The 27,188-nt window shown below is 48.7% G+C and overlaps 1 protein-coding gene and 1 long non-coding RNA gene across 3 annotated transcripts in view; one reads left to right on the top strand and one right to left on the bottom strand.

Moving 5' to 3' along the window:
* Nucleotides 1-27,188, top strand: part of rock2a (rho-associated, coiled-coil containing protein kinase 2a) — a 55,089-nt gene that overhangs the window by 26,194 nt on the left and 1,707 nt on the right. The window contains exons 16-33 of one of the 2 annotated variants that reach the window (XM_084014141.1): nucleotides 832-938; nucleotides 3,893-4,052; nucleotides 11,366-11,526; nucleotides 11,603-11,787; nucleotides 11,893-11,962; nucleotides 12,052-12,155; nucleotides 12,258-12,444; nucleotides 12,888-12,981; nucleotides 13,053-13,147; nucleotides 13,233-13,424; nucleotides 13,518-13,686; nucleotides 14,059-14,129; nucleotides 14,413-14,501; nucleotides 14,594-14,672; nucleotides 14,761-15,028; nucleotides 15,096-15,325; nucleotides 24,070-24,307; nucleotides 24,375-24,588. In XM_084014141.1, coding sequence (XP_083870267.1) covers nucleotides 832-938; nucleotides 3,893-4,052; nucleotides 11,366-11,526; nucleotides 11,603-11,787; nucleotides 11,893-11,962; nucleotides 12,052-12,155; nucleotides 12,258-12,444; nucleotides 12,888-12,981; nucleotides 13,053-13,147; nucleotides 13,233-13,424; nucleotides 13,518-13,686; nucleotides 14,059-14,129; nucleotides 14,413-14,501; nucleotides 14,594-14,672; nucleotides 14,761-15,028; nucleotides 15,096-15,325; nucleotides 24,070-24,307; nucleotides 24,375-24,588 — 2,713 coding nt within the window. Of the gene's footprint in view, nucleotides 1-831; nucleotides 939-3,892; nucleotides 4,053-11,365; nucleotides 11,527-11,602; nucleotides 11,788-11,892; nucleotides 11,963-12,051; nucleotides 12,156-12,257; nucleotides 12,445-12,887; nucleotides 12,982-13,052; nucleotides 13,148-13,232; nucleotides 13,425-13,517; nucleotides 13,687-14,058; nucleotides 14,130-14,412; nucleotides 14,502-14,593; nucleotides 14,673-14,760; nucleotides 15,029-15,095; nucleotides 15,326-19,442; nucleotides 19,563-24,069; nucleotides 24,308-24,374; nucleotides 24,589-27,188 lie in introns of those variants that run through there. The other variant, XM_084014140.1, reaches the window with a different exon arrangement.
* On the bottom strand, nucleotides 21,674-22,754 carry LOC311016463. Its single transcript, XR_014597497.1, has 2 exons — nucleotides 22,712-22,754; nucleotides 21,674-22,136 (listed from the first exon to the last, which is right to left on the bottom strand). It is a non-coding gene; the product is annotated as an uncharacterized lncRNA (long non-coding RNA).

The following is a 27,188-nucleotide window of genomic DNA, read 5'->3' as shown; positions in this document are numbered from 1 at the left end:
TTAAAGGCTGCTTCGGAAACATATTCTCTATGTAGCTTTAACTTGGAGTGATGATTAGCTGACTAGAATATGTATGTCGCTCACACAGCCTCCCTGTAAAACTGAACTGTCCCTTTAAGGAGTCTCTGATGCGGGTCCTGTTGAGGTGGAACCTCTGTTATAGAAAGTGCTGACTGAGTCACTTCTGTCTACACAGCAGCTGATACTTGTACAGCTGGGGGGCAGGAGGACAAGCACACCTGTTCAGATAGGTTGATCAGATCTCAGAACAGCCAGTGAAACATCCCTCTGAATAAAACACCAGCCGGTTCTCCGCTGCAGCTGGTTGCTGTGCAGCAGGCTGTTAGCATCACGGCTAATGAGCTAACCTTAATGTGATTAGTGGCAGTACTCAGCCTATTTAAACTGTCAGGCCTATATCAGATTGAGTTAATTACAGTTTCCACACCCAGGCTCCTGCCCGGCTCCCCCAGTGGTTTCAGCATGTAAACACGGCGCTGGCTTCCAGCCAAACTGATCACATGTTGCATTTACAAATCAGACAACGTAGCGTAACTTGAATGTGCAACAAGGTGCTCTCCTGAATGAACCGCGATAGTCGAGATATATCTATATATATATATATATATCTATATATATATCTATATATATATATATATATATATATATATATATCTATATATCTATATATATATATCTATATATCTATATATATATATATATATATATTTGATGTTAATAGTCATAATGAGACCAGTGTGTGTGTGTGTGTGTGTGTGTGTCTGTGTGCGTGTGTCCGTGTCCGTGTTCTGGTTCTGGTTCTGGTCTCAGGTCGGATCTCCAGCCTGGAGGAGGAGGCCCGGCAGCAGAGACAGGCTCTGTGTAAGACGGAAAGTGAGAAGAGGCATCTTCAGGAGAAACACACCGACCTGGAGAAGGTAAACCAACGAGAGCTCGGCGTTTACATTTATTTTTCTGTGAGTGTGGACTCTCATGAAAGCCTGGAGGGAATTTCTTTACATCAATTTAGAGTTTGGCCATCAAAGGTCACTGTGATGTCATCAACACATTTTTAACTCAATAATTAATATGCTAATAATGAATGTTATAGAAATCTGTAATAGGATAAAATTATGAAGTGATGAAATCTGTCAGACAGATAAACTGCAACTTGATTGGCTGGCGGAGGGATACGGCCGTGAGAAGGTCCTTAGTGTTAACTAGTTCTGGACCGTTGTCTTCTTTGTGTTTTTTAACATGAACTTGTTAGGGCCCGAGCGCCGACAACGTCGGGCTGCGAAGTCCTATTGAAACCTTACGGATTATTATTATTCTTTTTATTATTTCGCAAGTTCAACGGACTTTTTGGGGGCCTTATCATATTCAGAAGTTGAAAAAATTTCCGTGCACATGGGGACTGGCGAAAAGGGTTAAAGGTTTGGCCACAAAAAAGTGGCTCTCTAGCGCCACCTAATGCCGTTTTGGTCACGCCCCTCACACCGTACACACCGTAACTCCAATTGACACTTCAATCATCTGATACGGTGATCGATGCGACGATTCAGGCAAGGGACGACCAGCTGCGTAGCAATGGCCGGGGACGACCCGCGCCGTGGCGGTGGCCGGGGGTGACTGACGTGTCGGACCGCCTGGCAATGTGGCGGTGGCCGGGGACGACCCACACCGTGGCGGTGGCCGGGGACGCCCCGTGGCGGTGGCCAGGCCAGGCGGTCCGACACGTCAGGCGGTCGTAGCACTAACCGAGTTACGTGCCATGCGAGGGCCCGTTATCACTGCTCGCAGTTTTAATTGGTATTTACAACCTCACTAATGAACATAATGTTCTATGAATCTTTGGGCTTATTTGGACATCTTGAACTGCAAAGATGAAATAAACGGAAGGACTACTTTGTCTGAGGTATCTGGCACCAGTAGGAAACCTTTCATTGGTACTGCTGCTTAGGGCTGGGCGATAAAACGATAAAGATACATATCGCGAAATAACTTTTCCTCGATAGAATGAGACACGCTCGATACAATTTCGATAGAATTCATTCGTCCATGTTTTGACGGACATAACGCCTGGTCCACATTGGACGCGGAAGCGCCGCGGCGCAGTGCGCCGGATGGCTCATGCTGCAGCATTAAAAGATCTTCAGATTCGGATATTATGTCTACTGGTATTTCATTGCCAACTCTCACCTGCACTAGACTAAACTGGTATTTCAGTTGCAACGACAGAGCCGAAAATCGCGAGAGATCCGCGCACCCCCGTTCAGACCAGACGCGTATTTCTCCGCGGCGGTCGACAAGCGCTTCAGCTCAGCTGTTGTTCATTCAGAGCTATTTTTTCCCATTAAACCCCATAAAATTAATACGCCATGTTTCTGTAACCAAGAAGTTTGTAAACGTCTTGTATTTATCCGTTCTCTCTCTCTGAGCGAGAGAAAGAGAGCGAGAGAGAGAGGGACACACACACAGACAGAGAGTGTGTATGGTAGAAGACAGTAGTAGTGCAGATATACCGTTGAAATACACATTTTTTTATCTACTCTTCACATTTATTAAATGTATTGTATCTTCCTGTTTCCCAGTGCGAGTTGAGATACACAAATATGATCGCGTTTGTCAATCACGGTATTTTATTTTGAAAATTGCTTTTATTTTGAAAATTGACCAGATTGTTTCGTGTTTCTCCGTGTGATTTCCTGCCAGAATTGACGCGTTCACTCGCGGCACGCGCAAAAAAATAGAGCAGACGCCGAAACGATCGCTTCACGGCGCGGGAGGGCCGCGCGTATTCGCGGCGCTCCGCGTCCAGTGTGAACGACACCATAGCTTAACAGGGGCGCCGAATGGAAGCGGGCTCCGCTACGCGTCTATTCGCGGAGCTTCCGCGTCCAGTGTGAACCTGGCGTAAGAATAGCCAATCATAATTAAGTAGCGCTGCACCGAACCAATCATGCTGGAATAGAGCCACGTCAAGTTAGGTTGACGCACACAGCACACGTAATAGTAATTTGATTTATATATCGTGATATATATCGATATCGACTGATATGAAAAAAAATATCGTATCGGGATTTTTTCCCATATCGCCCAGCCCTACTGCTGCTGTTGTGCTTTGCTGCAGCGGGAGCATCACAGCAGAGAAATACTCTTCAGAGATTATCCTACAACTGACCATTAGAAATAAGTTGCTGATTACACTTAATGGCCACCGGCTTTAGAGAATTGTAATCTTCTAAGTACTTCCAGGGATCAGCTGGTGAGGTCTGTTTGGGTGACTGAATAATTCAGTGCGTATTGATCCTGAAGCTCTGAGGACTTTAGAGAAGAACGTTGCTCCTTAGCTCTACAGACGGGTACTTTAGTGATGTGCTTAAATTCTCTGGTAATGATTTCAGATTAAAGGGATAGTTCTGATGTTTAAAGGGGTCAGTGTTTCACCTACAGACCAGTCCAGTTCAGAGAACCCGACAGGAGGACCAGCACAGGAGCAAACCAGTAACATCCTGAAAATATCAATATAAGTTTACATGTACGCTATATTTAGAACATTTCCACCGCCTCACCTTGCCATCAGATGGACTTTACGTTGGGGAGGTGAAGCTGTTCTCTTTTCAAAGCAACAGGAATCAACTCGACTAAAACAGCACTTCAGATCAATAACTTCTGATGTCTTTGTAGAGAGCACAGATAACGGCTTCAGTTCCCCGTCTGAAAGGGCAAGAACACCTGCTACAAACCCCACGTCCAAACATCTGAAGGATCCCTCTCCATGTCATGCTCCTCTGCTGCAGGAAGTCGGCCTCAAGGCATTATTATGTTATCGGATGTCCGAGTTCGTAGGATCCTCATTTCTAATCTCTGCGTGTTTTTCTCTGTGCAGGAGAAGAGCAACAAGGAGATCGATCTGACCTACAAGCTGAAGGTGCTGCAGCAGGAGCTGGAGCAGGAGGAGGCCTCCCACAAGGCCACCCGGGCCCAGCTGGCAGACAAGAGCAAGATCAAGGTGACCATCGAGGGAGCCAAGTCCGAGTCCATGAAGGGTGAGAACCTCTTCTTCTAGTCCCAGTGCATGAAGGGTTAGAAGCTCTTCTTCTAGTCCCAGTCCATGAAGGGTGAGAACCTCTTCTTCTAGTCCCAGTCCATGAAGGGTGAGAATCTCTTCTTTTAGTCCGAGTCCATGAAGGGTGAGAACCTCTTCTTCTAGTCCCAGTGCATGAAGGGTGAGAACCTCTTCTTCTAGTCCCAGTCCATGAAGGGTGAGAATCTCTTCTTTTAGTCCGAGTCCATGAAGGGTGAGAACCTCTTCTTCTAGTCCCAGTGCATGAAGGGTTAGAAGCTCTTCTTCTAGTCCCAGTCCATGAAGGGTTAGAAGCTCTTCTTCTAGTCCCAGTCCATGAAGGGTTAGAAGCTCTTCTTTTAGTCCCAGTCCATGAAGGGTGAGAACCACTTCTTCTAGTCCCAGTGCATGAAGGGTTAGAAGCTCTTCTTCTAGTCCCAGTCCATGAAGGGTGAGAACCTCTTCTTCTAGTCCCAGTCCATGAAGGGTGAGAATCTCTTCTTCTAGTCTGAGTCCATGAAGGGTGAGAACCTCTTCTTCTAGTCCCAGTCCATGAAAGGTGAGAAGCTCTTCTTCTAGTCCCAGTGCATGAAGGGTTAGAAGCTCTTCTTCTAGTCCCAGTCCATGAAGTGTGAGAACCTCTTCTTCTAGTCCCAGTCCATGAAGGGTGAGAATCTCTTCTTCTAGTCCCAGTCCATGAAGGGTGAGAACCTCTTCTTCTAGTCCCAGTCTATGAAGGGTGAGAAGCTCTTCTTCTAGTCCCAGTCCATGAAGTGTGAGAACCTCTTCTTCTAGTCCCAGTCCATGAAGGGTGAGAATCTCTTCTTCTAGTCCCAGTCCATGAAGGGTGAGAACCTCTTCTTCTAGTCCCAGTCCATGAAGTGTGAGAACCTCTTCTTCTAGTCCCAGTCCATGAAGGGTGAGAATCTCTTCTTCTAGTCCCAGTCCATGAAGGGTGAGAACCTCTTCTTCTAGTCCCAGTCCATGAAGGGTTAGAAGCTCTTCTTCTAGTCCCAGTCTATGAAGGGTGAGAACCTCTTCTTCTAGTCCCAGTCTATGAAGGGTGAGAAGCTCTTCTTCTAGTCCCAGTCTATGAAGGGTGAGAAGCTCTTCTTCTAGTCCCAGTCTATGAAGGGTGAGAACCTCTTCTTCTAGTCCCAGTCCATGAAGGGTTAGAAGCTCTTCTTCTAGTCCCAGTCTATGAAGGGTGAGAACCTCTTCTTCTAGTCCCAGTCTATGAAGGGTGAGAAGCTCTTCTTCTAGTCCCAGTCTATGAAGGGTGAGAAGCTCTTCTTCTAGTCCCAGTCTATGAAGGGTGAGAATCTCTTCTTCTAGTCCCAGTGCATGAAGGGTGAGAACCTCTTCTTCTAGTCCGAGTCCATGAAGGGTGAGAAGCTCTTCTTCTAGTCCCAGTGCATGAAGGGTTAGAAGCTCTTCTTCTAGTCCCAGTCCATGAAGGGTGAGAACCTCTTCTTCTAGTCCCAGTCCATGAAGGGTGAGAATCTCTTCTTCTAGTCTGAGTCCATGAAGGGTGAGAACCTCTTCTTCTAGTCCCAGTCCATGAAAGGTGAGAAGCTCTTCTTCTAGTCCCAGTGCATGAAGGGTTAGAAGCTCTTCTTCTAGTCCCAGTCCATGAAGGGTGAGAACCTCTTCTTCTAGTCCCAGTCTATGAAGGGTGAGAACCTCTTCTTCTAGTCCCAGTCCATGAAGGGTGAGAATCTCTTCTTCTAGTCCCAGTCCATGAAGGGTGAGAACCTCTTCTTCTAGTCCCAGTCTATGAAGGGTGAGAAGCTCTTCTTCTAGTCCCAGTCCATGAAGTGTGAGAACCTCTTCTTCTAGTCCCAGTCCATGAAGGGTGAGAATCTCTTCTTCTAGTCCCAGTCCATGAAGGGTGAGAACCTCTTCTTCTAGTCCCAGTCCATGAAGGGTGAGAACCTCTTCTTCTAGTCCCAGTCTATGAAGGGTGAGAAGCTCTTCTTCTAGTCCCAGTCTATGAAGGGTGAGAAGCTCTTCTTCTAGTCCCAGTCCATGAAGGGTGAGAACCTCTTCTTCTAGTCCCAGTCTATGAAGGGTTAGAAGCTCTTCTTCTAGTCGCAGTCTATGAAGGGTGAGAAGCTCTTCTTCTAGTTCCAGTCTATGAAGGGTGAGAAGCTCTTCTTCTAGTTCCAGTCTATGAAGGGTGAGAAGCTCTTCTTCTAGTCCCAGTCTATGAAGGGTGAGAACCTCTTCTTCTAGTCCCAGTCCATGAAGGGTGAGAACCTCTTCTTCTAGTCCCAGTCCATGAAGGGTGAGAAACTCTTCTTCTAGTTCCAGTCTATGAAGGGTGAGAAGCTCTTCTTCTAGTCCCAGTCCATGAAGGGTGAGAATCTCTTCTTTTAGTCCGAGTCCATGAAGGGTGAGAACCTCTTCTTCTAGTCCCAGTGCATGAAGGGTTAGAAGCTCTTCTTCTAGTCCCAGTCCATGAAGGGTTAGAAGCTCTTCTTCTAGTCCCAGTCCATGAAGGGTTAGAAGCTCTTCTTTTAGTCCCAGTCCATGAAGGGTGAGAACCACTTCTTCTAGTCCCAGTGCATGAAGGGTTAGAAGCTCTTCTTCTAGTCCCAGTCCATGAAGGGTGAGAACCTCTTCTTCTAGTCCCAGTCCATGAAGGGTGAGAATCTCTTCTTCTAGTCTGAGTCCATGAAGGGTGAGAACCTCTTCTTCTAGTCCCAGTCCATGAAAGGTGAGAAGCTCTTCTTCTAGTCCCAGTGCATGAAGGGTTAGAAGCTCTTCTTCTAGTCCCAGTCCATGAAGTGTGAGAACCTCTTCTTCTAGTCCCAGTCCATGAAGGGTGAGAATCTCTTCTTCTAGTCCCAGTCCATGAAGGGTGAGAACCTCTTCTTCTAGTCCCAGTCTATGAAGGGTGAGAAGCTCTTCTTCTAGTCCCAGTCCATGAAGTGTGAGAACCTCTTCTTCTAGTCCCAGTCCATGAAGGGTGAGAATCTCTTCTTCTAGTCCCAGTCCATGAAGGGTGAGAACCTCTTCTTCTAGTCCCAGTCCATGAAGTGTGAGAACCTCTTCTTCTAGTCCCAGTCCATGAAGGGTGAGAATCTCTTCTTCTAGTCCCAGTCCATGAAGGGTGAGAACCTCTTCTTCTAGTCCCAGTCCATGAAGGGTTAGAAGCTCTTCTTCTAGTCCCAGTCTATGAAGGGTGAGAACCTCTTCTTCTAGTCCCAGTCTATGAAGGGTGAGAAGCTCTTCTTCTAGTCCCAGTCTATGAAGGGTGAGAAGCTCTTCTTCTAGTCCCAGTCTATGAAGGGTGAGAACCTCTTCTTCTAGTCCCAGTCCATGAAGGGTTAGAAGCTCTTCTTCTAGTCCCAGTCTATGAAGGGTGAGAACCTCTTCTTCTAGTCCCAGTCTATGAAGGGTGAGAAGCTCTTCTTCTAGTCCCAGTCTATGAAGGGTGAGAAGCTCTTCTTCTAGTCACAGTCTATGAAGGGTGAGAATCTCTTCTTCTAGTCCCAGTGCATGAAGGGTGAGAACCTCTTCTTCTAGTCCGAGTCCATGAAGGGTGAGAACCACTTCTTCTAGTCCCAGTGCATGAAGGGTTAGAAGCTCTTCTTCTAGTCCCAGTCCATGAAGGGTGAGAACCTCTTCTTCTAGTCCCAGTCCATGAAGGGTGAGAATCTCTTCTTCTAGTCTGAGTCCATGAAGGGTGAGAACCTCTTCTTCTAGTCCCAGTCCATGAAAGGTGAGAAGCTCTTCTTCTAGTCCCAGTGCATGAAGGGTTAGAAGCTCTTCTTCTAGTCCCAGTCCATGAAGGGTGAGAACCTCTTCTTCTAGTCCCAGTCTATGAAGGGTGAGAACCTCTTCTTCTAGTCCCAGTCCATGAAGGGTGAGAATCTCTTCTTCTAGTCCCAGTCCATGAAGGGTGAGAACCTCTTCTTCTAGTCCCAGTCTATGAAGGGTGAGAAGCTCTTCTTCTAGTCCCAGTCCATGAAGTGTGAGAACCTCTTCTTCTAGTCCCAGTCCATGAAGGGTGAGAATCTCTTCTTCTAGTCCCAGTCCATGAAGGGTGAGAACCTCTTCTTCTAGTCCCAGTCCATGAAGGGTTAGAAGCTCTTCTTCTAGTCCCAGTCTATGAAGGGTGAGAACCTCTTCTTCTAGTCCCAGTCTATGAAGGGTGAGAAGCTCTTCTTCTAGTCCCAGTCTATGAAGGGTGAGAACCTCTTCTTCTAGTCCCAGTCCATGAAGGGTGAGAACCTCTTCTTCTAGTCCCAGTCTATGAAGGGTGAGAACCTCTTCTTCTAGTCCCAGTCCATGAAGGGTGAGAACCTCTTCTTCTAGTCCCAGTCCATGAAGGGTGAGAACCTCTTCTTCTAGTCCCAGTCTATGAAGGGTGAGAACCTCTTCTTCTAGTCCGAGTCCATGAAGGGTGAGAACCTCTTCTTCTAGTCCCAGTCTATGAAGGGTGAGAACCTCTTCTTCTAGTCGCAGTCTATGAAGGGTGAGAAGCTCTTCTTCTAGTCCCAGTCCATGAAGGGTGAGAACCTCTTCTTCTAGTCCCAGTCTATGAAGGGTTAGAAGCTCTTCTTCTAGTCGCAGTCTATGAAGGGTGAGAAGCTCTTCTTCTAGTTCCAGTCTATGAAGGGTGAGAAGCTCTTCTTCTAGTTCCAGTCTATGAAGGGTGAGAAGCTCTTCTTCTAGTCCCAGTCTATGAAGGGTGAGAACCTCTTCTTCTAGTCCCAGTCCATGAAGGGTGAGAACCTCTTCTTCTAGTCCCAGTCCATGAAGGGTGAGAAACTCTTCTTCTAGTTCCAGTCTATGAAGGGTGAGAAGCTCTTCTTCTAGTCCCAGTCTATGAAGGGTGAGAAGCTCTTCTTCTAGTCCCAGTCCATGAAGGGTGAGAACCTCTTCTTCTAGTCCCAGTCCATGAAGGGTGAGAACCTCTTCTTCTAGTTCCAGTCTATGAAGGGTGAGAAGCTCTTCTTCTAGTCCCAGTCCATGAAGGGTGAGAACCTCTTCTTCTAGTCCCAGTCCATGAAGGGTGAGAACCTCTTCTTCTAGTTCCAGTCTATGAAGGGTGAGAAGCTCTTCTTCTAGTCCCAGTCTATGAAGGGTGAGAAGCTCTTCTTCTAGTCCCAGTCTATGAAGGGTGAGAAGCTCTTCTTCTAGTCCCAGTCTATGAAGGGTGAGAAGCTCTTCTTCTAGTCCCAGTCTATGAAGGGTGAGAACCTCTTCTTCTAGTCCCAGTCTATGAAGGGTGAGAAGCTCTTCTTCTAGTCCCAGTCTATGAAGGGTGAGAAGCTCTTCTTCTAGTCCCAGTCTATGAAGGGTGAGAACCTCTTCTTCTAGTTCCAGTCTATGAAGGGTGAGAAGCTCTTCTTTCATGGAAGCTGCTCCCCCACAATCCTCCTTGTTTATGTCACCTGTCTGTTCATCCTGGTTCGTAGCATCACACCTTAGATGTTGATTATGTTGTAAAATAATCTGGCACCTTTGGGCTTAATGCATCGCTGCATGGTCATATGTATGTGCATCCATCATTACTAGGGATGGGCGATATGGACTAAAAAATTGATCACGATAATTTCTGGCATTTATCCCGGTAACAATAAAAGTGACGATAAAAAAGTGAAGTTGACGCTGTTGCTTTTGCTGCATCTGTGCGCATTTTCTGGCTCTCGTCATATTCTGGTTTGTGCTGGTGTTTGAGGTGGTGGAACAAATTGGTGGTGTTACTACCCTTTGCAATCACCGTTTTTTTTACAAACTCTGCATATAACAGTGTTTTGCTCCATGTCAGACTTATAATAACCAAACCAGTTCCAGATAATCGAGCTGGAGCCTCGTTTAGCAACGAGCACCTCGCTCTCAGCTCCGCCTTCCGCCATGTTTGTTATTGTTCTTCACGTGAGCCGAGAGATCAGGTCTACAGGCAGGAGGCAGGTGCCTGTCACGTGAGTTGGGCTGCGAGTGCGTGGTCGCATACAACGTCATCAAACGAGAGTAAATCTGAATACAATAAAGTTGGGGGGAAAAAGTCATCAACCGGAATTTATCGTTATTACCGCGAGATGACAAATTCTTACCGTGTGGAAATTTTTTGATGGTATATCGCAAACGGTAAAATATCGCCCATTCCTAATCATTACACAGTGTTTCCCCTACCATTGTACAAAAAAAAATCAATACGCCAAAAATAAGCCACCTATCAATTCATTCATAAATCAATAATCATTTACATTAGGAGCGCCTCCGCGCAGCACAGTAGACTTGCTCCGCAAGACGCGTAGCCGCAACAATCCTCGCCGCGCGCTCCCGCTACGTTCTTCTTCGTGTACTTTACGCGCTTGATGTTGTTCTGATGCCGTTCCGCCTCGTTAAACCACCACGATGTCTCTTTCTACTTTGAAAACACGGAAAGTTGATACTGTATTTTGATAAGTTGTTGCACTCTTCAGACTCGTGGTGTGAGCGGAACCGGACCGGTGCCGGAACCGGACCGGTGCATTTATAAGAAAAATGCCGCTGTGTCTCCGTCCAAAATCCGCTTTCCTCGCGCTGCCTGCTCGCACAGATCCGCTCGTGCGCACATTCGAGCGTTGTCGAGAAATATATGCAGAGACGGCGCTCCTTAAAACAACATCAAGCCATGCGTGTGTAGTATTAGGACGTGATGACATATGTACAACTGGCTAACGGGCCAAAGCCCGTTTGGGCTGTAGCAGTGTGAATGCAAAGCGGCGGGGGACCCTCCTGGGGCAATCGTGCCGAGGCACGCTACTGATCGCGCCCTTAGGCAGCCTATGTTAATAAAATAAGGATTGTTTTTGATAAGCTGTGGAACTCTGAGTTAACCTATTTCTACCTGAATTTCTATGAACTATCAGGCTGTTGAGTAAACCTATAACTTATATTTTACTTGATAAAATAAGACAATATATGCACTCATATGTCGTTGTAGTGTTTTACAGTATCTGTAGCTATTAATGTGATGCTCATCATTTTCCAGACATATTTTGGATCATTTCCATCAACCGGCACCTTAATAAGTCACTCTCTCCTTGAATCCTTGAAAACCTTGAATACACTCTGGTTGAACAACAATGTTGAATGCAAATATAATAATTGCAGAATTGCAGACTGCTTGCTGTGCCACCTGACTTAATCCAACTGCACCAATACACCATCCCACGCGTCTCGTCTGTTTAGGGTTTTTTCGGTGGGTACCACCGGGCCTACCGGGTCTAGGGGAAACACTGTTACAGCGTTACGTATTCACCACTACTGACTAACTGTGAAATGACTCCCATCCAGAGATGGATCAGAAGCTGGCGGAGGAGCGAGGAGCCAAACTTCGGCTAGAGAACCGAATACTGGATCTGGAGAAGCACAGCAGCATGATGGACTGCGACTATAAACAGGCTCTGCAGAAACTGGAGGAGCTGCGCAGACACAAGGACCGGCTAACCGAGGAGGTGAACCTTTAGATTCTGTCCAGGGAACTGTTATTGTGTGCTGTGCAGATGTCTGAATAACTTAAACTCTCTTCAGGTGAAGAACCTGACGCTGAAGATCGAGCAGGAGACCCAGAAGCGAAGCCTGACCCAGAATGACCTGAAGGCCCAGAACCAGCAGCTCAACTCTCTGCGAACCTCCGAGAAGCAACTGAAGCAGGAAACCAATCACCTGCTCGACATCAAACGTAGCCTGGAGAAGCAGATCCAAGAACTGCGCAAGTCAGTGTTACCCTTAGTTAGCTCTTTTCTAGCACTCCCTGTCCCGGCTTCCTCTTGTGACACACAGGGGATGATGGGTAATCCATGTTTTGTGTTTGACCACAGAGAGAGACAGGACACCGACGGGCAGATGAAGGAGTTACAGGACCAGTTGGAAGCCGAGCAGTATTTCTCTGTGAGTCTGTGCTGCGTGTCTTTAATGCAGTAAACATACGGGATGTGTGTGAACCTGAGGACGAGCTGTGTTGGCTGTTTGTTCTCCAGACGCTGTATAAGACCCAGGTCCGAGAGCTGAAGGAGGAGTGTGAGGAGAGGAACAAACTCTACAAGGATGTGCAGCAGTCTCTGCAGGAGCTGCAGGAGGAGAGGTGCCTGCTTCAACCATGTCTGAATAATGACAAGACGAGGACGGAGCAGTCCTCTGTGATCTCCTGGCTCTGTGACTCATGTTTTTGTGTGATCCTCTCCAGGGATTCGCTGGCAGCTCAGCTGGAGATCACGCTGACGAAGGCCGACTCGGAGCAGCTGGCGCGCTCCATCGCCGAGGAGCAATACTCGGACCTGGAGAAGGAGAAGATCATGAAGGAGCTGGAGCTGAAGGAGATGATGGCCCGCCATCGCCAGGAGCTGTCGGAGAAGGACATGACCATCAGCTCGGTGGGTCGCAGCCTCCTCCTGCAGCAGGCGGCCTCCTCCTGCAGCAGGCGGCCTCCTCCTGCAGCAGGCGGCCTCCTCCTGCAGCAGGCGGCCTCCTCCTGCAGCAGCAGGCCTCCTCCTGCAGCAGCAGGCCTCCTCCTCAAGCGTTATAGAGATGGAAGCAGCCTTAAAGGGACAATCTGTTTGTCAATCTAGATGGTCTGTTGTCTGTTTCTCCTGCGCAGTGATATGCTGTAGTTCAGTAGAAAGAAAGTAGTTCCTACATGAAGGAGGTCTGTGGATTATGTTGAGTAAGTGGGTCGTGATTACACCAAGCTGAACTCTCACACCAAAGAAACAAGGTCATCTGTATGTTTGACCTGTAAGATGTTTCATGGCGGGAGGCAGCGTGGAGAGTGCTCCTCCATCATACAGTGTATGACAGTACTTCCTGTCCCATGCAGCTGGAGGAAGCCAATAGGACCCTGACCAGTGATGTCGCCAACCTAGCCAATGAGAAGGAAGAGCTGAACAACAAGCTGGAGGAGGCAATAGAAGGTAAGTACAACGTGTAATGTTGTCCTCAGCAGAAGGTTGCCGTGGTTGACATCCACCATGTTTGTTTCCAGAGTCTGAGAAGTGGAAGGAAGGGGAGCAGCAGCTCGGCCAGATGAAGCAGGCGTTTGAGAAGCAGCTGCAGTCGGAGAGGACGCTGAAGACTCAGGTGAGACCGCCGTAACTCTGACCCACTCATGTCCTCACTAGACCACGCTGAAGACCACCAACCTGCTGCTCCTCTCCATCTGCAGGCCGTCAACAAGCTGGCGGAGATCATGAACAGGAAGGAGGTTCGTGGCGGAGGCAGTCGCCGTGGTAACGACACAGACATGCGGCGGAAGGAGAAGGAGAACAGGAAGCTGCAGCTGGAGCTGAGGTCGGAGAAAGAGAAGCTCAACAGCAGCATCATCAAGTACCAGCGGGAGATCAACGAAATGCAGGCGGTCAGTGGAGCGCCTCCCTTCCCTCGCTGCTGATGTCACATGTTTAACCACGCCTCCTCAGTGATGTCATGTTCTCCTGTCCTCCGCCTGCAGCAACTGTCCGATGAGAGCCAGATGCGCATCGAGCTGCAGATGGCCCTGGACAGTAAGGACAGCGACATCGAGCAGCTGAGGAACCTCCTGCAGGTGCTCAGCGTTCAGTCCATGGACTCCGCCAGCGTCAGCAGCGGGCCGGAGTTCGATGCCGATGATGCATACACAGGTGAGAGACGGAGCCTCCCCAACGTTATTGTCCAGTTAACTACAGGCATCCACCAATAACGCACTTGCAACTCGCTAAAAATGATGAAGCATACAGGAAATGACTTATGTAGCGGTGTCCCGGTCCACCGAAGTCCCCGAGGGTTCTGGTTCAGGTTCACCACTTTACACCAAATGTAGTTACATGTAGATTCATTCAATACATCCAGTTATCACAGACGTGGATTAGACCTGGTACCAGGACTGGTGTTCGAAAGGTCCACAGCTGATGGATCCGTACTGACTACACTTGTGTGGTGCAGAAGATTAAAACATTTTCTGGGCTCAGTGACATATTATCAGAACGCTTACTTCCTGTCTTTGTCCCAATCAGAAACCAGGCTGGAAGGCTGGCTCTCTCTCCCCGTGAGAAACAACACCAAGAAGTTTGGATGGGAGAGGAAGGTACGTAGGTTGGCTCTCCGTGATCCATCACGGTGTGATCCATCACATCGTGATCCATCACGGTGTGATCCATCACGGTGTGATCCATCACATCGTGATCCATCACGGTGTGATCCATCACATCGTGATCTATCATGGTGTGATCCATCACGGCGTGCTCCATCACGCCGTGATCCATCATGGCATGATCCATCACATCGTGATCCATCACGGCGTGATCCATCACATCGTGATCCATCACGGCGTGATCCATCCAGTGTTAACGTGTGTTGTGTTCCTGCAGTACGTTATAGTCAGCAGCAAGAAGATCCTCTTCTACAACAACGAGCAGGACAAGGAGCAGTCGATCCCCTACATGGTGCTGGACATAGAGTGAGTCCAGGACTCGTGGCGGTCTGGGTTTCGGTAAGAGTCTTCCCTTCGGGGCGTTGGGTGTTTAGCTGACTTGATTTCTCCTCCCACAGTAAACTCTTCCACGTGAGGCCCGTCACTCAAACCGATGTGTACCGCGCCGACGCCAAAGAGATCCCCCGGATATTCCAGGTCCGTCTCAGCAGCGCCTCCATGCCGTTACTGTTACAAATCTGTAATGATAAAGTAACGGCCCTCATTGTGTCTGTGGACTCTCCAGATCCTCTACGCCAACGAAGGCGAGAGCAAGAAGGAGCCGGAGTTCCCCGTGGAGCCACTGGCCATCGGGGAGAAGTCCAGCTACATCTGCCACAAGGGCCACGAGTTCATCCCCACGCTCTACCACTTCCCCACCAACTGTGAGGCGTGCACCAAGCCGCTGTGGAACATGTTCAAGCCGCCGCCGGCGCTGGAGTGCCGGCGCTGCCACATCAAGTGCCACAAGGACCACATGGACAAGAAGGAGGAGATCATCGCTCCGTGCAAAGGTAGGACGCTCCACATGGAGACGGATCTCAGACTGTGGGTAGAGTTTAAACGCTGCTCTGCCACCAGTGAACTACGACGTGTCCTCGGCCAAGAACCTGCTGCTGCTGGCCGTGTCCCAGGAGGAGCAGCAGAAGTGGGTGAGCAGGCTGGTGAAGAAGATTCCCAAGAAGCCTCCGCCGCCGGAGCACTTTGCACGCTGCTCGCCACGCGCCTCCATGAAGGTCCAGCCCAGCCAGTCCATGAGGAGGCCCAGCCGGCAGCTGCCCACCAGCAAGAGCAGGTATGTTCAGAGGAGAGTCTTTGTGAATGCTGGGACGCCGGAGTCGGAGGCATAGCTGCAGCCACAACCAATCACAGCTTCATCCAGCAGACAGTAGCCACCTCGCCATTCCATTATGATATCATATATTGAGAATGTTTCCTTCAAGTCTTTCAAACCAATTCCTACTGTATGATACAGCCAATGTGCTTCATTACTTATATAAAATGTGGAAAGATCGCCCCAAAAAGCATCGCGTTGCATCAGTCGATGTTTTCGCCACCTCTATCAGACAGACAGACAGGCAGACAGACAGGCAGCTGTACGTGTCTCTCCTTCGCTGGCGGTAACTGCACTTGATGGTTATTATGTTGAGGGAACTCAGAACGTACATGTTATTGTAACGAGGACAGGACCAGACTTTAGTATTTTATTATCAAACAGTCATTGGTGGTCAAACTGAAACTCCCCTTTCAGACCGGAGGACTTGGGTCTTCAGGACTGGATCTGGGCTTTGGATGAAATCCATGACGAGGATTGTTCCTCCATTCGGTTCTGATGACCACGGTAATGCTGTGTGATCTCAGTGTGATCCCAATGTGATCTCAGTGTTGATCTGAGTGTGATCTTAGAGTTGATCTCTGTGTGATCCGAGTGTGATCTTAGAGTTGATCTCTATGTGATCCGAGTGTGATCTTCAAGTTGATCTCTATGTGATCCGAGTGTGATCTTAGAGTTGATCTGTGTGATCCGAGTGTGATCTTAGAGTTGATCTGTGTGATCCGAGTGTGATCTTCGAGTTGATCTCTGTGTGATCCGAGTGTGATCTTAGAGTCGATCTCTGTGTGATCCGAGTGTGATCTTAGAGTCGATCTCTGTGTGATCCGAGTCTCTGTGTGATCAGAGTGTGATCTTCGAGTTGATCTTAACGCTGCTCTCATTCTGAAAACCTGTCAGCCTGTTTTTAACCATCACATCATCCTGTAAACGTGTCTCCCATCTGACCTAATGTCCTCTGACCTTTGACATCATGTCCTCTGACCTCATGTCCTCTGACCTCATGTCCTCTGTCCTCTGACCTCATGTCCTCTGACCTCATGTCCTCTGTCCTCTGACCTAATGTCCTCTGACCTAATGTCCTCTGACCTCTGACCTCATGTCCTCTGACCTCATGTCCTCTGTCCTCTGACCTCATGTCCTCTGACCTCATGTCCTCTGTCCTCTGACCTAATGTCCTCTGACCTAATGTCCTCTGACCTCATGTCCTCTGACCTCATGTCCTCTGTCATCTGACCTCATGTCCTCTGACCTTTGACCTCATGTCCTCTGACCTCATGTCCTCTGTCATCTGACCTCATGTCCTCTGACCTCATGTCCTCTGTCCTCTGACCTCATGTCCTCTGTCATCTGACCTCATGTCCTCTGACCTCATGTCCTCTAACCTCATGTCCTCTGTCATCTGACCTCATGTCCTCTGACCTCATGTCCTCTGTCATCTGACCTCATGTCCTCTGACCTCATGTCCTCTGACCTCATGTCCTCTGTCATCTGACCTCATGTCCTCTGTCCTCATGTCCTCTGACCTCATGTCCTCTGACCTCATGTCCTCTGTCATCTGACCTCATGTCCTCTGTCCTCATGTCCTCTGACCTCATGTCCTCTGACCTCATGTCCTCTGTCATCTGACCTCATGTCCTCTGACCTCATGTCCTCTGTCATCTGACCTCATGTCCTCATGTCCTCTGACCTCATGTCCTCATGTCCTCTGTCCTCATGTCCTCTGACCTCATGTCCTCATGTCCTCTGACCTCATGTCCTCTGACCTCATGTCCTCTGTCCTCTGACCTCATGTCCTCTGTCCTCATGTCCTCTGACCTCATGTCCTCTGACCTCATGTCCTCATGTCCTCTGTCCTCATGTCCTCTGACCTCATGTCCTCTGACCTCATGTCCTCATGTCCTCTGTCCTCATGTCCTCTGACCTCATGTCCTCATGTCCTCTGACCTCATGTCCTCTGTCCTCTGACCTCATGTCCTCTGTCCTCATGTCCTCTGACCTCATGTCCTCTGACCTCATGTCCTCTGTCCTCTGACCTCATGTCCTCTGACCTCATGTCCTCTGTCCTCATGTCCTCTGACCTCATGTCCTCTGTCATCTGACCTCATGTCCTCTGACCTCATGTCCTCTGTCATCTGACCTCATGTCCTCATGTCCTCTGACCTCATGTCCTCTGACCTCATGTCCTCATGTCCTCTGACCTCATGTCCTCATGTCCTCTGACCTCATGTCCTCTGTCCTCTGACCTCATGTCCTCTGTCCTCATGTCCTCTGACCTCATGTCCTCTGACCTCATGTCCTCATGTCCTCTGTCCTCATGTCCTCTGACCTCATGTCCTCATGTCCTCTGTCCTCATGTCCTCTGACCTCATGTCCTCATGTCCTCTGACCTCATGTCCTCTGTCCTCTGACCTCATGTCCTCTGACCTCATGTCCTCTGTCATCTGACCTCTGTCCTCTGACCTCATGTCCTCTGACCTCATGTCCTCTGTCCTCATGTCCTCTGACCTCATGTCCTCTGACCTCATGTCCTCTGTCCTCATGTCCTCTGACCTCATGTCCTCTGTCCTCATGTCCTCTGACCTCATGTCCTCTGACCTCAGCCCCCGCAGGTCAAACGGCTTCAAAATGAGGCGAGAAGAATCCCACAGTGGACTCTGGTCCAAATGAGGTTTCCCTGTAAACATCCCTCAGTGTGTGTATGTGTACAACCACTAGATGTCAGACACAGAGCAGGGGCCTGAACTACGAAGCAAGTTCAACATACCCAGGGTATCTTTCAGAGATCCAGCTTAAAGGAAAACACCACCGCATTTCCATACTGAACTATGTTCTGCTCTGATCTTAGACGAGGTGATACATACCTCCCTCTCCTCTGTGCGTGCACTCAATGGCTCTTGAGCGCACTCCGCGCAGCGCTAATTTGCTAGCATGTAGCTTGTCCCAGTATATTCCTTCGGATCCAAAGGGGGGTGAAGTTAGAAGCGACCAAGCACTTCCACGTTGTCCCTATTTAAATACGGTTACGTGAGTAGTTACACGACCCAAGTTTGGTTACACAAAATGAAACATGCCAGTTTTTCTAAGCGGATAACAAGGATAACTATATAATGTATGGCGGAATAACAACTGGAAGCACTTCGACGTCGGCGCAGTAATATCATCACTCAAAACATGACGGGACTATATACCTTCTGCTTGTTTTCACAACCCTGTACGATGCACGTTATAACCATGATGTTTGATTGTTCACAAACTATCTTACTACAACCTGATGCTTCCTCAACTGTGCACAAACTACTACAGGTAGTGCAGGCGGCGGCGTGCAGGTCACGTAGGTTCTATTGACGGAAGTAAGAGGGGGAGCGGAGTGATGATATTACTGCGCCGACGTCGAAGTGCTTCCAGTTGTTATTCCGCCATACTATATAGTTATCCTTGTTATCCGCTTAGAAAAATTGGAACTGGAAATTGGAAAAAAAGTGAACCAGCGTCGTAGGACGGAAAACCCAGAGTTAACGCTTAAGTTACCTCACTAAGCACAAATCCTGCTTCGTAGTACAGGCCCCTGGTTGGTGGTTCTGCTGGTTCTACTGGTTCTGCTGGTTCTGCTGGTTCTGGTGGAGGTCTTTGTCCACATGTGTTGGGATCCCCATCTGATCACCTGGATCACCTCACCACTGGGTTGAAACACTGTTTTCTTTTTTAGGGACCTGTTTCTCTATATCACCTTCTCTTATAGCTCACCTGGGATTCTAACGTTGTGTTTCTTTGTTTGAAATAAAGAGAGCCTCTGTCATATATATATATACATATACATATACATATATATATAGAGAGAGAGAGAGAGAGAGAGAGACCTCCGTATGAGCCTGGTGTATCTCCTCATCACAGTATTAGTATGGTGTTGTGATATGTAAGTTGGCTGATTTAGCAGTCATTTAGTAAGAGTTTAGCTGCATTATGCAGTTTGTCCACCAGGGGTCATTGACACATTAATCTCCAACTCAAATGTTACTCTCAGCCACAACTCTGTATTCATGTTTTCTGGAGCTATTACTGTGTTATTACATCTGTGTTTCTCCCTCTTCCTCCAGTTAACCTCGTCTGAGGGTGCTGCGTCGTCATGGCGACGGGGCAGGTGTCCTCCAAAACCAGAGACTGTGCAACGCTCCATTTGCAGATGGGTGGCACACTGAACCCCTACCCCCCCCCCCCCCCCCCCCCGTCTGTCTGTATCACTCTGTTGAACCTCCATGCAGCCACTTGAAGCGTTAACGACTATCAAAACTCACCTAATATCATATATTCATATATATATATATATATATATATATATATATGTGTGTATATATATATATATATATATATATATAGCTGAGTGTAAGAGAGGAGCTCAGCAGGCCGCTCTCATAGGCCCCTCCCAGGGGCCACAAGAAGGGGCCAGCTTACCTCAGCTGTCTGATTGGAGGAGCAGCAGGAAGAAGTCCAAACTCACGCCGCTCGTGGGGCCTCGTGGCCAATCAAAGAGGACCTCCTTGTGTTAATGATTGTGAACAATATGAAGGTTTAATGGGGAACACTACACTCAGAGATGGTTCATTCTGTAATTTGCTGGAGACTGTTGAACTTGATCCCAGATCTTCTCAACGTATTGATTTTAGCGTATTGCTTCTCACGGCTCTGCTTCAGGGCACAACGTTCACATGGGTCCCAGAAACCTGGACAAGGTACTGAAGCCACCGGCAGAGTCCACACAGCCGGGCCTTCTAGTAGAGTCCACACGGCCGGGCCTTCTGGCAGAGTCCACACGGCCGGGCCTTCTAGCAGAGTCCACACGGCCGGGCCTTCTGGCAGAGTCCACACGGCCGGGCCTTCTAGCAGAGTCCACACGGCCGGGCCTTCTGGCAGAGTCCACACGGCCGGGCCTTCTAGCAGAGTCCACACGGCCGGGCCTTCTAGCAGAGTCCACACGGCCGGGCCTTCTGGCAGAGTCCACACGGCCGGGCCTTCTGGCAGAGTCCACACGGCCGGGCCTTCTAGCAGAGTCCACACGGCCGGGCCTTCTAGCAGAGTCCACACGGCCGGGCCTTCTAGCAGAGTCCACACGGCCGGGCCTTCTAGCAGAGTCCACACGGCCGGGTCTTCTAGCAGAGTCCACACGGCCGGGTCTTCTAGCAGAGTCCACACGGCCGGGCCTTCTAGCAGAGTCCACACGGCCGGGCCTTCTAGTAGAGTCCACACGGCCGGGGCTTGAGTGCCTCTTATTCAGATTTCTGACTCTGAATCGCCAGTTTGTGGTAGTGTAACCACGGTAACAGTTAGCCAGCTACAGTATCCTGCTTTGAAAGTGGCATTAGATGGAGGACAGAGTCCGTTATGAGGGTTCATGTTTACTGGAGGTGCACCGTTGAGGCTTTCCTCCTGTTTGAATGTATCCGGGCTTCACCAGAGACGTATTACTTCTATATCCACATCTACTTGACTGAAGGCCCCTTTCACCCCGACTCCTCTGAGGGAACTCCCATGTGTTACTTCACACTCAAAGTGCTGCAGCCGCAGGCCGCCACCTGCTAGAGACATGGTTGTTTGTGTTGTTGTCATGGCGACAGAAACAAGGGGGGGTTTCCCAAGGAGAAGCAGAAACAATAAAGGTATGCAATCACATCCCACGAGTCAAAATCCTGAGCAGCACTATTCCATGGAAAGTTTTAAGTGTTTGTCCTGATATTTTTGTATTAAAAAGTAACCAAACTCTGAGTTTGGGCACGTTGTTGTGTATGTGGCCTATATAGCTGTGTGTGTGTGTGTGTGCGTGCGTGTGCGTGCGTGCGTGTGTGTGTGTGTGCGCGTGTGTGTGTGCGTGTGTGTGTGCATGTGTGCGTGCGTGTGTGTGTGCGCGTGTGTGTGTGCATGTGTGCGTGCGTGTGTGTGCGTGCGTGTGTGTGTGTGTGCGTGCGTGCGTGTGTGTGTGCGTGCGTGTGTGTGTGTGTGTGTGCGTGCTGAGTGCTCTGCTTTAACCAAGAAGCATGTTTTATACATATAAATATACACAGTATATATATTTTACATGCTATACAGTGCACATGATATTATTTATACAGCCTTGTCCACTTTGTATTTAAGGGCTCTACATCCAGACTGCATGTTTGCTACCAAACGGCTCCGTATTAAGAAATACTTCTTCAACAATAAAGACGTGGATGTGCATTTTTCGCTTTGGATTATTTTCTCCCTTTATTTTCTCCCTTTTTTTTGTCTTGAAATTACTTTGTAAAAGGTGCATAACAACATTTACTGGGTGAGGTTTTAAAGAAGGAGACTGAAATAGCTCAAATGCATAGTTTATTAAAATAGTTCAGAAAAGGACTTTTAAAATACAGTATTTCATGTCCTGAGGAGGAAGATCTCAGATGTACTCTCTAAGAAGGGCACATTTGGTCATGACCGTATTAGTTGATCTGTGCTCTCTTCAGGATTTTACTCACTGGAATGTTATAACAAGGAAGATGTGAGGTAATAACAATGTAAAACATTTTGTTGGTCTGCTTGCATAAACGTCGGTAATAGTGGGTGCTGGGTTGCAGTCCTGCCTGCGTCCAGAGGGGGCAGGTGACCTGCAGGTTTACACTGTAAACTTTACACTGTAAACTTTCCAGGACGGCCGGTCCCAGGATCCACCGTGGAGACTTAGTCCTCCTTGCTGGACCTGCTGCGCTGCCTCTGGTAGTAGAGCACCGTGAGCAGTACCCACATGTTGAGCAGCGTCATGGCAACAAACCGCACCAGAACTGTGACAGACAGACGGGTTTATCAGCTTTAAGTCCTAGAGAGATCAGTTAGAGGATTCCTCTGTGAAGGGGAATATTAACATATTCTCTCGTCACTGATTGAAACACCTCAACTCAAAACTTTCCTTCTGTAAAGTAGTGATGTCACCAAATAATTAATTAACATAATATCAGAAGAGGCTGAAATGAATTTGTATCACTCCCTCAGAACAACTCCTGGTAAATGGTTATGGTGAGCTGACCAATCAGAGCAGACTAGGCTTTTTGGGAGGGAGGGGCAGGTGGTCAAACTGAAGAATATGAAGACGTGTTCTAGGAGAAACCTGAAGTATAAAAATGGAAACTACGACAGAAGGCTCTACTTCATGTTTCCTGCCGTATAAAGCATGAAAAGGACAGATATAGAATCTACACTGGCAGATATCAGCTGTCAGTGATCCTCATCAACAGAACATCCTGTAAAACCCACGATGATGTGATGTCATTTAGGACTAATCTTTTGAAAGCTTCTGAATGGTTTGTGGAGATGATCTGGATCTGGACTCCACGCTGGTCTGCGGCCCAGTCTGACTCACCCTGCTTGTCTCCCGTTGTCACCGTGGTGGTGTAAATCCGCGCTGCAACAAAGAGGAAGCAGCGTTACCGACATGCCTCCATCAGGACAGCATCTGATATTTCATTCACGAAGCGTGGGAGCGGGGCTCCTAACACATTAGCAGTGTGTGGCTTCATGCATATTCATGTAGCTAACTATAGCTAACAGTACCAACTATAGCTATAGCTAACAGTACCAACTATAGCAAACAGTACTAACTATAGCCAACAGTACCAAATATAGCCAACAGTACCAAATATAGCTATAGCTAACAGTACCAACTATAGCAAACGGTACTAACTATAGCCAACAGTACCAAATATAGCAAACAGTACTAACTATAGCCAACAGTACCAAATATAGCCAACAGTACCAACTATAGCTATAGCTAACAGTACCAAATATAGCTATAGCTAACAGTACCAACTATAGCAAACGGTACTAACTATAGCCAACAGTAGCAACTATAGCAAACAGTACTAACTATAGCCAACAGTACCAAATATAGCCAACAGTACCAACTATAGCTATAGCTAACAGTACCAACTATAGCAAACGGTACTAACTATAGCCAACAGTACCAAATATAGCCAACAGTACCAACTATAGCTATAGCTAACAGTACCAACTATAGCAAACAGTACTAACTATAGCCAACAGTACCAAATATAGCCAACAGTACCAAATATAGCTATAGCTAACAGTTTGGATGGGAGAGGAAGGTACGTAGGTTGGCTCTCCGTGATCCATCACGGTGTGATCCATCACATCGTGATCCATCACGGTGTGATCCATCACATCGTGATCTATCATGGTGTGATCCATCACGGCGTGCTCCATCACGCCGTGATCCATCATGGCATGATCCATCACATCGTGATCCATCACGGCGTGATCCATCACATCGTGATCCATCACGGCGTGATCCATCCAGTGTTAACGTGTGTTGTGTTCCTGCAGTACGTTATAGTCAGCAGCAAGAAGATCCTCTTCTACAACAACGAGCAGGACAAGGAGCAGTCGATCCCCTACATGGTGCTGGACATAGAGTGAGTCCAGGACTCGTGGCGGTCTGGGTTTCGGTAAGAGTCTTCCCTTCGGGGCGTTGGGTGTTTAGCTGACTTGATTTCTCCTCCCACAGTAAACTCTTCCACGTGAGGCCCGTCACTCAAACCGATGTGTACCGCGCCGACGCCAAAGAGATCCCCCGGATATTCCAGGTCCGTCTCAGCAGCGCCTCCATGCCGTTACTGTTACAAATCTGTAATGATAAAGTAACGGCCCTCATTGTGTCTGTGGACTCTCCAGATCCTCTACGCCAACGAAGGCGAGAGCAAGAAGGAGCCGGAGTTCCCCGTGGAGCCACTGGCCATCGGGGAGAAGTCCAGCTACATCTGCCACAAGGGCCACGAGTTCATCCCCACGCTCTACCACTTCCCCACCAACTGTGAGGCGTGCACCAAGCCGCTGTGGAACATGTTCAAGCCGCCGCCGGCGCTGGAGTGCCGGCGCTGCCACATCAAGTGCCACAAGGACCACATGGACAAGAAGGAGGAGATCATCGCTCCGTGCAAAGGTAGGACGCTCCACATGGAGACGGATCTCAGACTGTGGGTAGAGTTTAAACGCTGCTCTGCCACCAGTGAACTACGACGTGTCCTCGGCCAAGAACCTGCTGCTGCTGGCCGTGTCCCAGGAGGAGCAGCAGAAGTGGGTGAGCAGGCTGGTGAAGAAGATTCCCAAGAAGCCTCCGCCGCCGGAGCACTTTGCACGCTGCTCGCCACGCGCCTCCATGAAGGTCCAGCCCAGCCAGTCCATGAGGAGGCCCAGCCGGCAGCTGCCCACCAGCAAGAGCAGGTATGTTCAGAGGAGAGTCTTTGTGAATGCTGGGACGCCGGAGTCGGAGGCATAGCTGCAGCCACAACCAATCACAGCTTCATCCAGCAGACAGTAGCCACCTCGCCATTCCATTATGATATCATATATTGAGAATGTTTCCTTCAAGTCTTTCAAACCAATTCCTACTGTATGATACAGCCAATGTGCTTCATTACTTATATAAAATGTGGAAAGATCGCCCCAAAAAGCATCGCGTTGCATCAGTCGATGTTTTCTCCACCTCTATCAGACAGACAGACAGGCAGACAGACAGGCAGCTGTACGTGTCTCTCCTTCGCTGGCGGTAACTGCACTTGATGGTTATTATGTTGAGGGAACTCAGAACGTACATGTTATTGTAACGAGGACAGGACCAGACTTTAGTATTTTATTATCAAACAGTCATTGGTGGTCAAACTGAAACTCCCCTTTCAGACCGGAGGACTTGGGTCTTCAGGACTGGATCTGGGCTTTGGATGAAATCCATGACGAGGATTGTTCCTCCATTCGGTTCTGATGACCACGGTAATGCTGTGTGATCTCAGTGTGATCCCAATGTGATCTCAGTGTTGATCTGAGTGTGATCTTAGAGTTGATCTCTGTGTGATCCGAGTGTGATCTTAGAGTTGATCTCTATGTGATCCGAGTGTGATCTTCAAGTTGATCTCTATGTGATCCGAGTGTGATCTTAGAGTTGATCTGTGTGATCCGAGTGTGATCTTAGAGTTGATCTGTGTGATCCGAGTGTGATCTTCGAGTTGATCTCTGTGTGATCCGAGTGTGATCTTAGAGTCGATCTCTGTGTGATCCGAGTCTCTGTGTGATCCGAGTGTGATCTTAGAGTTGATCTTAACGCTGCTCTCATTCTGAAAACCTGTCAGCCTGTTTTTAACCATCACATCATCCTGTAAACGTGTCTCCCATCTGACCTAATGTCCTCTGACCTTTGACATCATGTCCTCTGACCTCATGTCCTCTGACCTCATGTCCTCTGTCCTCTGACCTCATGTCCTCTGACCTCATGTCCTCTGTCCTCTGACCTAATGTCCTCTGACCTAATGTCCTCTGACCTCGGACCTCATGTCCTCTGACCTCATGTCCTCTGTCATCTGACCTCATGTCCTCTGACCTTTGACCTCATGTCCTCTGACCTCATGTCCTCTGTCATCTGACCTCATGTCCTCTGACCTCATGTCCTCTGTCCTCTGACCTCATGTCCTCTGTCATCTGACCTCATGTCCTCTGACCTCATGTCCTCTAACCTCATGTCCTCTGTCATCTGACCTCATGTCCTCTGACCTCATGTCCTCTGTCATCTGACCTCATGTCCTCTGACCTCATGTCCTCTGTCCTCATGTCCTCTGACCTCATGTCCTCTGACCTCATGTCCTCTGTCATCTGACCTCATGTCCTCTGTCCTCATGTCCTCTGACCTCATGTCCTCTGACCTCATGTCCTCTGTCATCTGACCTCATGTCCTCTGACCTCATGTCCTCTGTCATCTGACCTCATGTCCTCATGTCCTCTGACCTCATGTCCTCATGTCCTCTGTCCTCATGTCCTCTGACCTCATGTCCTCATGTCCTCTGACCTCATGTCCTCTGACCTCATGTCCTCTGTCCTCTGACCTCATGTCCTCTGTCCTCATGTCCTCTGACCTCATGTCCTCTGACCTCATGTCCTCATGTCCTCTGTCCTCATGTCCTCTGACCTCATGTCCTCTGACCTCATGTCCTCATGTCCTCTGTCCTCATGTCCTCTGACCTCATGTCCTCATGTCCTCTGACCTCATGTCCTCTGTCCTCTGACCTCATGTCCTCTGTCCTCATGTCCTCTGACCTCATGTCCTCTGACCTCATGTCCTCTGTCCTCTGACCTCATGTCCTCTGACCTCATGTCCTCTGTCCTCATGTCCTCTGACCTCATGTCCTCTGTCATCTGACCTCATGTCCTCTGACCTCATGTCCTCTGTCATCTGACCTCATGTCCTCATGTCCTCTGACCTCATGTCCTCTGACCTCATGTCCTCATGTCCTCATGTCCTCTGACCTCATGTCCTCATGTCCTCTGACCTCATGTCCTCTGTCCTCTGACCTCATGTCCTCTGTCCTCATGTCCTCTGACCTCATGTCCTCTGACCTCATGTCCTCATGTCCTCTGTCCTCATGTCCTCTGACCTCATGTCCTCTGACCTCATGTCCTCATGTCCTCTGTCCTCATGTCCTCTGACCTCATGTCCTCATGTCCTCTGACCTCATGTCCTCTGTCCTCTGACCTCATGTCCTCTGACCTCATGTCCTCTGTCATCTGACCTCTGTCCTCTGACCTCATGTCCTCTGACCTCTGACCTAATGTCCTCTGACCTAATGTCCTCTGACCTCTGACCTCATGTCCTCTGACCTCATGTCCTCTGACCTCATGTCCTCATGTCCTCTGTCCTCTGACCTCATGTCCTCTGACCTCATGTCCTCTGACCTCATGTCCTCTGTCCTCATGTCCTCTGTCCTCATGTCCTCTGACCTCATGTCCTCTGTCCTCATGTCCTCTGACCTCATGTCCTCTGACCTCATGTCCTCTGA

Source organism: Eutrigla gurnardus, assembly GCF_963514095.1.
Source record: "Eutrigla gurnardus genome assembly, chromosome: 7".
Lineage (NCBI taxonomy): Eukaryota > Metazoa > Chordata > Actinopteri > Perciformes > Triglidae > Eutrigla > Eutrigla gurnardus.
This window is presented reverse-complemented; position numbering and strand designations above follow the sequence as displayed.